The sequence below is a fragment of the Solanum tuberosum genome, unplaced genomic scaffold (genome assembly GCF_000226075.1).
Source record: "Solanum tuberosum cultivar DM 1-3 516 R44 unplaced genomic scaffold, SolTub_3.0 scf00130, whole genome shotgun sequence".
In the NCBI taxonomy this organism is placed as follows: Eukaryota; Viridiplantae; Streptophyta; class Magnoliopsida; order Solanales; family Solanaceae; genus Solanum; species Solanum tuberosum.
This window is the reverse complement of record NW_006239060.1, coordinates 726,559-741,324: the sequence shown is the minus strand read 5'-3', so window position 1 is coordinate 741,324 and position 14,766 is coordinate 726,559. Positions and strand designations below refer to the sequence as shown.

The window sequence follows — 14,766 nt, the reverse complement described above, 5'->3', positions numbered from 1 at the left end:
TGGGTGGGTGGGTGGATTTGACATGATTTCATGGTCGAAAAAATCCTAAGTTGGGAAGGATGATCATGAATTGGCTTAGAATTTGATTATAATTCGGATATAATTAGGCCTTTGTGATTGTTTGTTGCTTGTATATACTGTTTTTTTTTACAAATAAAGATATTATATTAACAACTAATATCCTTCATTACAGAATAGTGGCTGTGAGGCCTGAAGTTGGGGGTGGAGACTAGAAGTAGAACTATTACAATATTTTGTAGTAGGCATTGAACTGATAAGACGAACAAAAAGAATTCCCACTTTATCTGCTTCCACTAGCTTTGAAACAAACAATGACTGGTCTTCCAAATATTTCCAAATAGTTGCTTGTATATACTTATTGTGTTAGACCAAGAACTAGTCAAGACACTTCGAAAAGAAAAAACTTGAGTTCTTTAGAGTTTCCAAGAAGCTTGATTCGATGTAAGTTATGGTTGTATGTTTTTTTTTATGTATATATGCATGTCTACTACTTATAGTACCATTGTACAATACATGTTAGGGAAAACATAGAGAGACATATGAAATGACATTATGTTGATAATCTCATGCATGAACTGGTTATGTGACTTGTGCTTTAATTTCAAGTGTAATTGTTCATGTTTTTTATCGTGTATGATTGTCTGTGTTTGTTGGTTAGTTCGGGTACCACATCTTGTACAGGATATTCCCACGGTTGACTCAAATACCACGCTCTGTATGTACTAACGATTGACTCGAATATCACGCCTAGTACAAAATATACATATATGATTGACTCGAATATCATGTCGCTTCACTAACTATGGATGGATCAGGTACCACAACGGTACACTAACAATTTGACTTTGGGTTTTATGAGAGTACTGGGTATGTGTTCATGGTTTCATGAGAAAACTGACATAGCATTTGTAATCATGTGGTACGTGTATCCAGGTATTTTTTATTTCATAATATGTGACTGGGAGTCGGTATTAATAATTGTTTATGTATTGTTCTGAGTTACTGTACTATGGTAAGTTGTTTACATTCATATCTTGGACTGTTCATGTGATCCTATCAATATATTGTGGTTTGTGTACCGACACGACACATGTTCTTTCCTTATTAAGTACAAGACATCTTCATGCAGCTGATCCAAGACCTTATAAGTTAAGGGACGTCTAATTTTAAATCCAAAAGTGAGTTGTTCATCCATGCTGCCGTGCATTCCTTTGTTCTTTTTGTCCATCTTTCTGGGCTAAGACATTCTCCATTTTGTTTAGTGCTTTAAGCTTCGGGGTTGCATCCCCTTTACTTTAGGCATTAAAGTTTTGATACCGCTCTTTTAGTTCTTAAGGATTTATTTCCAAATAATTATTTTTGGTTATTGGATTGAGCTTATGAGGACTTAATTCTTTAATTTAAATTGTATGACTATTGATTGGGTTTATGGAAACTCAATATTTAGCTATTTAAAAACTGTTTTCTTGCTATTTATTTATGATGAATTGCTTTAAATAAATGATATTTTGGGTTAGTTATCATTTCTCCCGTCATGTAGTTTAGTGTGGATGTCACTCACGACAATTTAACATGAGTAGTTACCTCAAACTATCCTTTTAATTGATCTGATGATATAAATATTTTATATTGCAAGTGTACATATGCTAAGATAGATAACATGAATCGTAACTTATTAAAATATACCTATAGTGTAAAATTATTGGCATGATCAGTAAATACGAATTAGATCTATCAAATTACGGAATTACAATGTATTAAACTCCTTAATTAAAAATATTTGTTGTCCAAAACTTGGGTTAAAAATGATGCTAATTGAAAGTGTCAACTTTTCAAAGTGTGTTGTTTAGCGCAAATTAAGGTACGATGTCTGTGTATGCTTCAATTTTAATCATTTTATCGTTATTTTTTATTTTATTTGTCATACTCATTAAAGGTCTATATCTCCTTTAATCCTACAAATCTAACCTATCTTATCATCATCATCATCATTTATTTTTCATTTTTTATTGTTTAGTCAATTTTCCTTTTAATTTTACCATTCAATTTTTTTTTTAATCTTGTATCTATTTAGATCTTTGTTTATCCAAGGCTCTGGACGTGATGTGGGGAGTTGAAGAATAAAAAAAAGTCTCACATCGAGTATTGATGATGATATATATATATATATATATATTTTATATATATGTGGTAGTTTTATAAGGGTTGAATAATTCTCTCCCTTTTGAGCTAACTTTTAAAATATGAGCTAGATGCAACTTCTAAATTTACACACTTTTTATAGGAAAATCAAAGTTAAACCACCGGAATTCGATTTAATTTTGGGTCACAAAATTGGCAAATCAGTTGAAACCATTGATAATGTTGACCATAGTCAAACCTATTCATTCAAAACTCCAAATCAACTAATAACCAACCCAATGGTATGAATTACCTCCGAGTTATAAATTATTCTGGACCTAATTAATGAAACAATCGAAATCCAATTTGAATTAGTTAATCCAAAATGTTAATTTAGTTAAACTTTCAATTTTTATTTTTATTTTCTAAAATTAGATATTCTTCCCCGACATGTATCCTATCACTCCAAAAATAATGTCATCCATCTCCGCAAGTTAAAAATTACAATAAAGCTACGAAGAGGATATTTCAAGGGATAGGGGGTCCAAATACCAAAACGACTATATGGATCGATGTAAATTTTCAACATAAAGAATTTTAACTTGTATACATTGATAATATAATCTACTTTAAAACTATGTATATTGCAACATTACTTGTTATAGAAGATTGTTGTTGTTTTTTTATATAATTAATATTCTTTCTATTTAACAAGCACTATTTTGTAATTGTTTTCTAAATTTTAAATAAATTTATTTGTATTAAAAAAATATATTGTGTGTATAAGTTGGTAGCCTTTTACTATGAATTGACCAGACAAGACAAAGATTACAAGGAAAACAACAAGATAATGATTCTAATAGGAAAACGATAAGATAATGATGTTATTGGAAAAAGTTATCAAAGTAAATCATTTAGCACAATTTAATAATAGAATTGGTTGATATATAATAGGGATAAGGGTCTGAAAAATACCCTAACTTTGGTCGAATTTGTTGTTGCGATACTAAACTTTCACGAGGACTTATTACCTCCCTACTATTTAATACCTTATTTTAAACATATATATTTGCCCATGTGGACATAAAAAATAATGCCAAATTATAAATAGTAATGTGTCCACATGGACACATATATACCTTTAAAATACACTATTAAATAGTTCAGTGGTAAAAATACACTATTAAATAGTTCAGGGGTAAAAAATACACTATTAAATAGTTCAGGGGTAAAAAATACACTATTAAATAGTTCAGTGGTAAAAAATACACTATTAAATAGTTCAGGGGGTAATATGTCATCATGAAAGTTTAGTATTGCAACAGCAAATTCGACCAAAGTTGGGATATTTTTCAAACTCTTATCCCTATATAATAACTAATGCATTAATTTTCTCTTCTTCAAAACTTCTGAGTGATTTCAATTAGGATGCAAATGCATAGTCTTTTAAAAATGTCTGCATATATAATATGAAAATGAAAAGTAAAGAATGTTTTCAACAATTATAAGAAAATCTATCACATACAAGAAAATCGATTGTATATGTTTTTATGTAGTTCCACCTTATTTTTGTTCTTCAAAATGCATGATATAATTGCTAGTACTTAGTAGTCCGCCATTGGTGTGTGGTCATACAATTAATATAAAACTAACTTAGAGAAAAAAATATTTAAATATGCTAAAATGACTAATTGAAAATTATTCTTCCAGCACAATTTGAAATTAAAAAAAAAAAATCAGGCCAAGATATTTCAAAATTGAGATGGTAGTATTATAAAGATATCAAGTTTCATCAACTATCCTAACACAAAGAGATTACTCCATTACTAAAAATAGATTTAACAAAAATTTAATACAAGAAAAAGCCTAGAAAAAGAGACCAAGATTAAGAGCCCGTTTGGATTGGCTTAAAAAAAGTAGTTTTTAAGTAAAAAATAAAAAGTAATTGAAATGATTTTTAAGTCAAAAAATAAAAAGTAGGGGAGACCTACTTTTGATTTTTGACTTATTTTAAGTTATTTTTTACCTTGTCAAACACTTCCTTACTTATTTTAAGTCATTTTTTTACTTATTTTAAATTATTTTTTATATTTGTCAAACACTTCCAGGAGTCAAAAATTGACTTAAAAGTAGATTTGACCAACTTTTAAGTCAATCCAAACACCCTCTAACTCTTTTCTTCTCCTTAGAAAACTTAAAAAACTAAAAAGGAAGAATACTAAATGAATGATAATTGGATATTCTTCCTTCTACAAACATATGCCTATTTATAGAAAAAAATTAGCCAAGCCTTGATTGATATTTTGCAAGACATATCAATATATCAATGAGGTTTTGACATGATAATTTATCATGCAATCTTGATGAAATTTTGGCATGACTATTATTATGAAACTTTGGTGAGAAATTCAAATGTCTTTGTGAGAAATTTTATGATTTTATCTTTTTTTTTACCTCTCCATTAACGGGCCTGTATCCATTTCATGTTATATGTGTGGGCTGACAATATTGTAGGCCTGTTGAAGACCAGCAAGCCCGTAATGGCAGACACACTAGGTTAAGACATTTAACTATAAATATGAGATTAAGTCCCTTCTTCTGTCTTAATCTAAGACATATTTTATAAGGTGTCAGCCGTCATAAGCTTAAGTAGAAGAACACTCAGCCAGCTCATTTTCAGTTGTTCATTACCATGGCGAATGAAGGTGCACACCTCATTTTGCCTATTTTACTATATTATATAAGTGTTCTCAATCTATATAATTATTAACAGTTGTGTTTATAATATTTTCTAACAATTGATCAATGTCAAAAAAAAAAAAATTAAAGTTGGAGTGATAACATGATACGCAACTAAGAATGTAATGTTTGCAATAAAATAGTCATGGGAGTTTGTGGGCTAGTTGATTGATTAAAGTATACATGTCTCAATCTTTTTTTTAATTTAATCAATAAAGAAATAATTAAGTACACTATTTGCATAAGCACCAGCCACATGTACTTAATTATTATTAATTATAGCATTAGATACACTGATCCATGTTTAAATTTACTTGAATAGAAGAAGATTTGAAGGCAATTATGGAGAAACATAACACAAAATGGTTCAATGTTGAATGTGTGCCTGAGTGCTTTACATTTTCCAAAGAAGAAAGACCAGGTGATGCCCCTATACCCATATGCAACAAAATCCCAGTCATTGATCTTGGAAAATCACAAAAAATTGAAACAATCAAGCAACTTTTGCAAGCTGGTCAAGAATTTGGATTTTTCCAGGTATACTAATTTCCTTTTTTCTCAAAAGAGGAAGCAATCTTTCAATCCTATAAAGATAGAGATAAAGTTTGCATACTATTTATCCTTCTCAAACTACACTTATGAGATTGTACTGCATACGTTGTTGTTTCAAGAAAAAACAAGCAGGTTTTTAAAATTTTAGTATGGATCTAAATTGTTGACCTGAAATCCCGTATATGTTATATATGAAAAAAAACATATAATAAATATATGTATGTGTGTGTATGTATGTATGTGTGTATGTGTATAAAATAATTAAATTGAATCGCATTTGAATTCGATGTCTTTAAATCTTTAATCCACTTCTAGAGTCTAGACTAAAAAATATTGTAGGTGATGAGAGGCGGATGTACCCAAATAAGTTCATTCGAATTTAGTAACTTTACCTTAGAACTTGAGTACTATTATGTTAAAATATTCACTAAATTATGAGATAATTGCAATGTATATTCTCATTTGAATTCGATGTCTCTAAATCTTTAATCCACTTCTAGAGTCTAGCTGGCCTAAAAAAGATTGCATGTTATGAGAGGCAGATGTAGCCAGACAAGTTCATTCAAATTTAGTAACTTATCTTAGACGACCTTGACTATATGTTAAAATATTCACTAGATATGAATGAACAAACAATATACGTTCTGAATCTAGTAAATTGTATGTGATGTGATAGAATTCCAAATTCGAATTCATAATTTTTAAATTCTGAGTTTTTTTCTGTAGGTGATCAACCATGGAATCCCAGAGAGCGTAACAACTCAAACAATGTCTACCTTTGAAGAGTTTTTCAACAATATGACTGACGAAGAAAAAGTTAATGTGCCAACCAGAAAAGGCTGGATCTTCACAGGGAGTGAGGAAGAAGTTAAAAATGGTGTTCATTTATGGAGGGATAATATAAAACACCCTTGTCACCCTCTTGAGAAATGCATGCAAAGTTGGCCAGATAAACCACCTACCTACAAGTAATTAAACAATACTAATACCCCAAATATATACTTGTTCTACTACTTCTCATTCTATTTTAGTCGTTTGTGCTTAGCTAATTTAATTTTAAAAGCGAGCAATAATTTGTGCTTGACCAAGGTTTTCATAAATAGTTTGGGTGACAAAAAAAAAAAAAAAAATTTGTTTTTGCTTTTCAAATAAAGTTTCTTCTACTACCCACCCCCCCTTAAAAAAAAAATTGTCAAACACCTCAAATCTCTCTCTAATATATAAATATATACTTTTTGACTTTTCTGAAGATTAGCTAAACAGACTACTTACTACAATCAAGTAGAAATTGAATTAAACTATTGACGATTTTTTTTTTTTTTTATCAATTATAGAGAAGTAGTTGGAAGATACGTAACGGAAATAAGGAAGTTGAGTTTGACAATTTTGGAGCTAATAGGCCAAGGATTGGGAATTGAAAGAGGCTACTTTGATGAAGAAAGTGAAGTTCAATTGTTGTCAGCAAATAATTATCCAGCATGTCCAGATCCAAGCTTGACTTTAGGCATACTAAAACATCTTGATCCAAGCCTCATAACAATAATATATCAAGGCAATGTGAGTGGTCTTCAAGTTTTGGTAGATGGAAAATGGATGTGGATTGATGCTGTGCCAAATGCTTTTGTTGTCAACATAGGCAATCAATTAGAGGTATGTAGCTACCTATAACCTATTATATAGTATATAATTGTATTCAATAAAATATGAACAGTAAACATTATTTTGTGTTTTTTTTTTTATGAATGAAATAGATAATCAGTAATGGGATGCTAAGAAGTGTGATGCATAGAGCAGTAACAAATTCAAAGGAAGCAAGAACATCAATAGCCCTATTTGTGAATCCAACTCCAAACAGCATTGTTGAGCCAGCAAAAGTCTTGTTGAATGACTCTAATCCACCTCTCTACAAATCAATTATCTACAAAGATTTTATCAATGCTTCCAAAGCTTTTGGTGCTCATACTGATGTCATACAAAATGACGCGTAATCCAAGGCGCGTTTGGACATGATTTCAAATGTGTGATTTGAAATATAATCAGGTTGATTTGAAATTTGGATCTCTTAAGTTATATTTTTAGTTTGTGAAAACTACCAAAACTTTTATTCCAACTCTTTATTGTGTATAAATAATCCCTTCATGTTGTTGGAAGAATAATTTTCAGTATCTTTAAATGAATTATTGTTTTTTTTAATTTGTGATATTTGATATGTTTTTGTCTTAGGCTGGATTTCTATTTTAATCTTTGTTAGATTCTGGCTCCTAGTTTATACGAGAGTCTAGAAGAGCTTATTGAATTTTGCAGGTACATCTATAGTGGTTGAAATATTCTTAAGAACAATGTCTAACATGCCTCAAGCTTTTGTCAATTTCATACGAATGTTCTTCAAGAAGTTGTTTTTTATAAGATTTCCAACACATGCATGTTGGGCATGAGTCTCTTTTTTATAAAATTCAAAATTATAGGTCTTTTTTGATTAAATATACGTATCAGTCAAATCTGAAATTTCAAATCTTACTTTTTAAAGAATGTTATAATTAAAGTTGAAACTTTGTAGAAATTTCATCAACAAATGTTTTTTTAATCTTTCTTTTCTGCACTTTCACAATAATAGGATCCACTTTAGAAGTGACTTGTACTAATTCTTACTTCAATCAATAATAACTCGCTACTAAAAAATTACTATTATTTTTCAATTAACGTTTTCTACTAAAAGATATTTACTAGCTATTCTCACAAATATTTTGATTGAGTTAATGAGAAAAGAAAAAAATAGTAGTGTTTTCATATGGAAAAATTAGGAAGCTTTCCATTAGTTCAGTGAGAATCTATTTCCTATGTGTTTTCCAAGTGAGCTGGTTCAGAGGGAAATGAGTGGAAATTAAAATCATATTTTTATAATATATATTTCTCGTTGATTCGTGGTGAGAAAAATCTCTGTTTCTAGCACGTGATTCTCATCCTTTCTATTTTGCTCCCTCAGATTCACCTAGCTAGAGCAGTATTGGTGAAAGCCATCTACTCTCACCTAAACACAAGGTCAGTTTTGTTGGTGTGAAAATCTAAGAATCAAAATCAGATTTTTCAAAGTTCAAGTCATGGAGTTGATGCAATGATATAGTAATTTTGATGAAATTTTTTCCATTTCTTCGTACTCTATTGATTAAAAGCATCCAGTAACGCCTCATCGGTTTAGAATTTGAACACAAAAGAAATTGAATAAGTATTGTCCTTTACTCTATGACTGCAAGATATATAAATTTGGACAAATATAATGTAATGAGGCATAACTTCAACATCTACAAATCACTACAATAGATGTGATCTTTAACTACAAAATTGCTAGCTACGGCAAAAATTTCTTCCAAAGTACTCAGTTATATATTAGCTTGTCGCATGGGACTTGTCTGATATGATTTACATCTTTGTGTGATTTGCGAGTGATTGCATAAGTGAGCAGGTTACCAACAAAGTGATCAATCAAAGAGCAGAGGTTACGAGACCCAAACAAAGTTTTAAAAAAATTGTCATTAATGATTCATTTTTTGTGAAAAATATTCCATTTCGTACTTAAATACACGAGTCACATCTTTTTAGTGAGAGAACACAAACTTTGTAGCAAGATTTTTGTCCACTAAGATTTTCAACCCAAAAAAAATAAAATAGATTGGCATCATTTTTATTGAGTATTATTAGTCATAAAATATAATTAAGTTATAGGTGGTAACAGATTAGCTTCGTCTGTTGTAGATAATTTATGACAAAACACTATTTGTTTTAGTTTGTTGGAAGTGGATATGAAAAAAACTTAGAGATGGAATTTGTAGTTAATATTTGTTTGAATCATATTTGTCTGTATCTAGTATCAATTTCATCTTATTTTAAAAATATTGTATGCTTAACTGGCTACGACTTACAATTGTATGATTATTGGTATGAAAGAGAAATAATTATTGTTAAATAATATAATTTTGGTTATAGTTAAATAATAATTGTATGTGACAACTGACAAGTATTATTTCAAGTGATCTACATATAAAATAGTGTCGCCATCATAGAAGGATATTTAATCATAATCTTTAGTTGAATTGCTAAAATCACTATAGAGATTTTTTAGAGTCAATAACGAACCAATCCATTTTTTTAGTCATCTTATTGATCAAATCTAAATAATGGATCGGGTTTGGTATCTATCAATTAGATCAAATAGATTAAATATTCACGTTTTTTTTTTTTGGAATTATTTCTTTTTGAAAGAAACTCCATGGCCGGCTACGCTTTATAATTTTTTTAAAACGCAAGTTGTTCAATATGTCAATGAAATTAAAGTTGGAGTGATAACGTGAGACGTAACTAAAAATAATTTTTGCAATAAAATAGTCATGTGAGTTATGGGCTAATTGATTAATTAAAAATATATAATGTCTCTTTCTTTTAATCAATAAAGAAATAATTAAGAAACTATTTGCATAAGCAGTAGGCATACGTACTTAATTATTAGTATTAATTATAGCATAAGATACACTATCATGAAGGAGATTTGAGGACAATTATGGAGAAACATAACACAAAATGGTTCAATATTGAATGTGTGCCTCATTGCTTTAAATTTCCCCAAGAAGAAAGACCAGGTGATGCTCCTATACCTATATGCAACAAAATCCCAGTTATTGATCTTGGAAAATCACAAAAAAATGAAACAATTAAACAACTCTTGCAAGCTGGTCAAGAATTTGGTTTTTTCCAGGTATGTATAGATCAACTTTTCTTTAGTACTAATAATATTTTTAGTATTTTTTAAGGATTCGATCCGATGTGAATCTTTGACCACTTACATCGGGGAGAATTGATTTTTTAGTTCACTTACAATTTTATTAAAATTTGATGGTCTTTTTATAAGAGGTATTTCATTTTTAAACATAACAGATCTGAACATATCATTTTCTTCTATTGAAATTGTAAGTGGCGAGGAAATCTCATTTCCAATATAATATGTTATATGTATATAAATTTTATAATATGTGTATCTTGTATATATCTTGATCTCTAGACTAAAAAATTCCAGGTGATCAAAGGCGGAATATGTAGTCAAACAAGTTCATTTGAATTTAGTAACTTTACCTTAAACCTTAACATATGTTAAAAGTTTCACTTGATGTGAACAAATAATAGATTGTCCAATCTTCTTAATTGTACGCATGTGACGATGTGATAGAATTCCAAACTTGAATTCATTATATTCAAATCCTGAATCTGTTTCTATATAGGTGATCAACCATGGAATCCTAGAGAACGTGGCGACTCAAACATTGTCAACCTTTGAAGAGTTTTTCAACAACATGACTGAAGAAGAAAAAGTAAATGTAGCAAGCAGAAAAGGATGGATCTTCACAGGGAGCCAAGAAGAAGTTAAAAATGGTGTTCATTTATGGAGGGATAATATAAAACACCCTTGTCACCCTCTTGAGAAATGCATGCAAAGCTGGCCTGATAAACCAGCTACCTACAGGTAATTAAACAATAATAATAGTTGTTCAACCACTTTTCATCCCATTTTGGTGGATCTACAGCTTTTTTTTGGGCTAAAATTTCAAATCTTCTTACTTTTTGAAAAGTAACAGTTTGTGTTTAGCTACTCAATTTTTAAGTACTTTTGATAATACTAGAGCAACAATTTGTGCTTGACTAAGGTTTTCACAAGTAGTTCTAGTACTTTTTGAAAAGTAGCAGTTTGTGTTTAGTTAATCCATTTTAAAAGCGCTTTTGATATTATTAGAGCAACAATTTGTGTTTGACTAAGGTTTCCCGATATAGTTCTGATAAAAAAAATAGTATTTGAAATATAGTTTCTGCTACTACTCAAAATTTGTCAAACATCTCAAATCTCTAAAATAAGAACAATATTTATATATATAGTACTTTCAAGTCTTAAGAAGCTTGGCAAAACAGACTACGTACTACAATAATCTAGTAGAATCGAATTGAATTACTGATGTATTTTGTTATTGATAACAGAGAAGTTGTGGGAAGATATGTAGCGGAAATAAGGATGCTGAGTTTGACAATTTTGGAGCTAATATGTCAAGGATTAGGAATTGAATCAGGCTACTTTGATGAACAAAGTGAAGTTCAATTGTTGTCAGCAAATAATTATCCAGCATGTCCAGATCCAAGCTTGACTTTAGGCATACTAAAACATCTTGATCCAAGCCTCATAACAATAATATATCAAGGCAATGTAAGTGGACTTCAAGTTTTGGTAGATGGAAAGTGGATGTGTGTTGAGGCTGTGCCTAATGCCTTTCTTGTCAACATAGGCAATCAATTAGAGGTATGTACCTATTAATATACTTTTTAAACTGATAATATACGTTATATATATAAGATTATATGATTGTTTTTTCTTATAAAAAAGATATAATATATACATAAATGTCTCTTTAACTTGGTTTTACAAGATAACTATGCCCTTCAACTTTGAGTGTGCACAAATAGTCACTTAAATTTATAATTAAAAAATTGAACAAATAGACACATTCGTCCTATGTGGCGTCCTACATAACAATTTTGTGTCCTATGTGGCTTCCTCCATGTATTATACCACGTAGGACAGTGTATCTACTTGTTCAATTTTAGACAAGTTTAAGTGTCTACTTATGCACACCCAAAGTTGAAGGACGACATAGATGATAGCTGATGTTAAGTTAAAGGGTATATATTTATGAACATTCACATTATGCACATGTGTACATGATTTCTCTCACATTAATTTTATCTTTTTTTGTGTAATTTTAATGAATGAAATAGATAATCAGTAACGGGAAGCTAAGAAGTGTGGAGCATAGAGCAGTAACAAATTCAAAGGAAGCAAGAACATCAATAGCCATATTTGTGAATCCAACTCCCAACAGCATTGTTGAGCCAGCAAAAGTCCTATTGAATGACTCTAATCCACCTCTCTACAAATCCATTCTCTACAAAGATTTCATCAATGCTTCCAAAGCTTTTGGTGTTCATACTGATGTCATACAAAATGACTCTTAACCTAGTGCGCGTTTGGACATGATTTTAAATGTGTAATTTGAGATCAAGTTGATTTGAAGTCGAAATTTTATATGGACAAACAGTTTGGATGTCTAGTAATTAATTTGTGAAAACTATCAAAAATTCCTCAACTCTTATATAATCTTACCAAATGAGCAAATACAAACACGTTCGTTTTATAAATGAATATTTGTGATTACATGTTATTACAAACTTTCAAATACACACAATTTTATAAAGAATATTCATTGGTTTAATAAATCAATAATAGTAGTAACTAGCTATTCTTTCATAATATCCCTTTATAAATTAATGTGGTTCAATATATGTTCCTTGTGTATTCATTTTGTATCAAGTGTATCAATTAATACAATTGTATCAAGTGCATTTGTTCCTGTGTATCCACTTTGTACAAATACTATATTTAAGTGTAACTGCAACTAACTATAGATTTATATCAATGTATTAATCTGTATTTTGTCCTTGTTATACATTTGCATTATGTGTTGTATACTCTTTCATAATATAATTGATACAATATTGTATCTCTCCCTTGTTTAAGCATACTTAGAGTTTGAATATGAAATCATAGAGGAAGAAGAGAGGTCTCCATCATTTCTTGTCTGATATAAATGGCTCGCCTATATTTGACAGAATACAATTGATAAACACACAAAGCAAAATACATCTTCTTCTTTTTTTGCAATCTGGAACATTGTATTAGGCTGAAAATACAAAGAGAGAGGACATCTCGAGAGAGAGAGAGAGAGAGAGAGATAGGAGAGAAAAGTTTCTATAAAATTCAAAGTATAGCTACAAATTGTACTTCTTCTAAGTATACTATAGCTATGTGTATTAAGTACATAACTCTTGTTTGTCACACTATGTAATTTTCCCTTTGAGAAACCGATCTACAACATTATACATTTGATATACAACAATATACAAAACATATATTTGATATCTAATAATACACAAAACATTATACAAAACTATAAGAGGTTCTTATTCACCCATATACTTATACAATACTATATAAAATTATAACTATTATACAAAAACTAACTTTGTCTTCTTCCTTAAACTCAATACCATATCCATCTAGAATATCTAAACAAAAATTACACCAGATCACTCTAAATTTCAGATTTAATTTTCTCACTATGTACTCGATCGTTTGTAGCAATACCCACTCGAAACAGAGTTCTTTCGGAAAATTCAATTTTTAAATTTTGAAGCTTCAAACTATAACAATGGCACCTATTAAGTTTACGCAAGCTACCCCACCGCAAAAAAAAGATATTTTTCCCTCATAATTAGGACCAACAAAAAGGGAAACAAAATTAATTTAGACATGATTGATTTAGTTAGAATATATTTTACCTATTATATATGTTATATCACTCATGAATATTTGTTTGAATCAAAGTATTTGATCTGGCAATAATAAAATAAATTTTCACCTATCAATTTATAAGAATAACCAACGTGTTGAAAAAAAAAATGACATATGAATGACTCAAAATATTAAGAAATCTAATTAATAGAACAAATAAATAAATTATATGAACCAAATAGTAAAACAACTACCTGATATCTTCTCATTTGAAACAAATTATATATATATATATATATATACTAGTTTTTTTGACACGTGTGTTGCACGTGATTATCAATTTAGAAAATTTAAGCTAAGATTTTAATAATAAGCTTTGCATAAAATAATATTTCTGATTCTTTTGTGAATGTTCAATGTGGATCATCATATATATCTCTTATTCATACATGGTACCTCATATTCCGCTAAACTTCGAACTCACTCAACGACAATAAATCAGACAAAATTTATTAAAATGCAAGACGAAGAAGAATAGTAGAAGATTAAAAAAAATTGTGGTTGAAAAATGAGAGGAAACCCCTCTATTTATAGTCAACAAAGGGTAGTATGAGCAAGCGTTTTTTGTGTCTTGTCTGAAAAGTCATGACCTTTACAAGAAGTCACAATCCTTTGAAAATGTCACAACTATTTGGAAAGGTCACAACTCTTTGGAAAAGTCACAACTCTTTGGAAAAGTCACAACTCTTTGGAAAAGTCACAACTCTTTGGAAAAGTCACAACTCTTTGGAAAAGTCACAACTCTTTGGAAAAGTCACAACTCTTTGGAAAAGTCACAACTCTTTGGAAAAGTCACAACTCTTTGGAAAAGTCACAACTCTTTGGAAAAGTCACAACTCTTTGGAAAAGTCACAACTCTTTCAAAAAAGTCACAACTTATCGAAAAAGTCACA

General features: G+C 29.7%; 2 protein-coding genes across 2 annotated transcripts; both read left to right on the top strand.

The window, feature by feature from the left end:
• The first annotated feature begins 4,782 nt into the window (after window positions 1-4,782).
• On the top strand, window positions 4,783-7,626 carry LOC102590320 (hyoscyamine 6-dioxygenase-like). The gene is made up of 5 exons (XM_006351587.2): window positions 4,783-4,847; window positions 5,204-5,418; window positions 6,160-6,401; window positions 6,768-7,083; window positions 7,185-7,626. The coding sequence occupies exons 1-5, from the start codon at window positions 4,835-4,837 to the stop codon at window positions 7,419-7,421; spliced, it is 1,023 nt and encodes a 340-aa protein (XP_006351649.2). The 5' UTR covers window positions 4,783-4,834; the 3' UTR covers window positions 7,422-7,626.
• Window positions 7,627-9,961: 2,335 nt separating this feature from the next.
• On the top strand, window positions 9,962-12,603 carry LOC102590005 (hyoscyamine 6-dioxygenase-like). The gene is made up of 4 exons (XM_006351586.2): window positions 9,962-10,180; window positions 10,701-10,942; window positions 11,449-11,764; window positions 12,241-12,603. Exons 1-4 carry the CDS (start codon window positions 9,986-9,988, stop codon window positions 12,475-12,477), a joined length of 990 nt encoding a protein of 329 aa, XP_006351648.1. The 5' UTR covers window positions 9,962-9,985; the 3' UTR covers window positions 12,478-12,603.
• The last annotated feature ends 2,163 nt before the right edge of the window (window positions 12,604-14,766 follow it).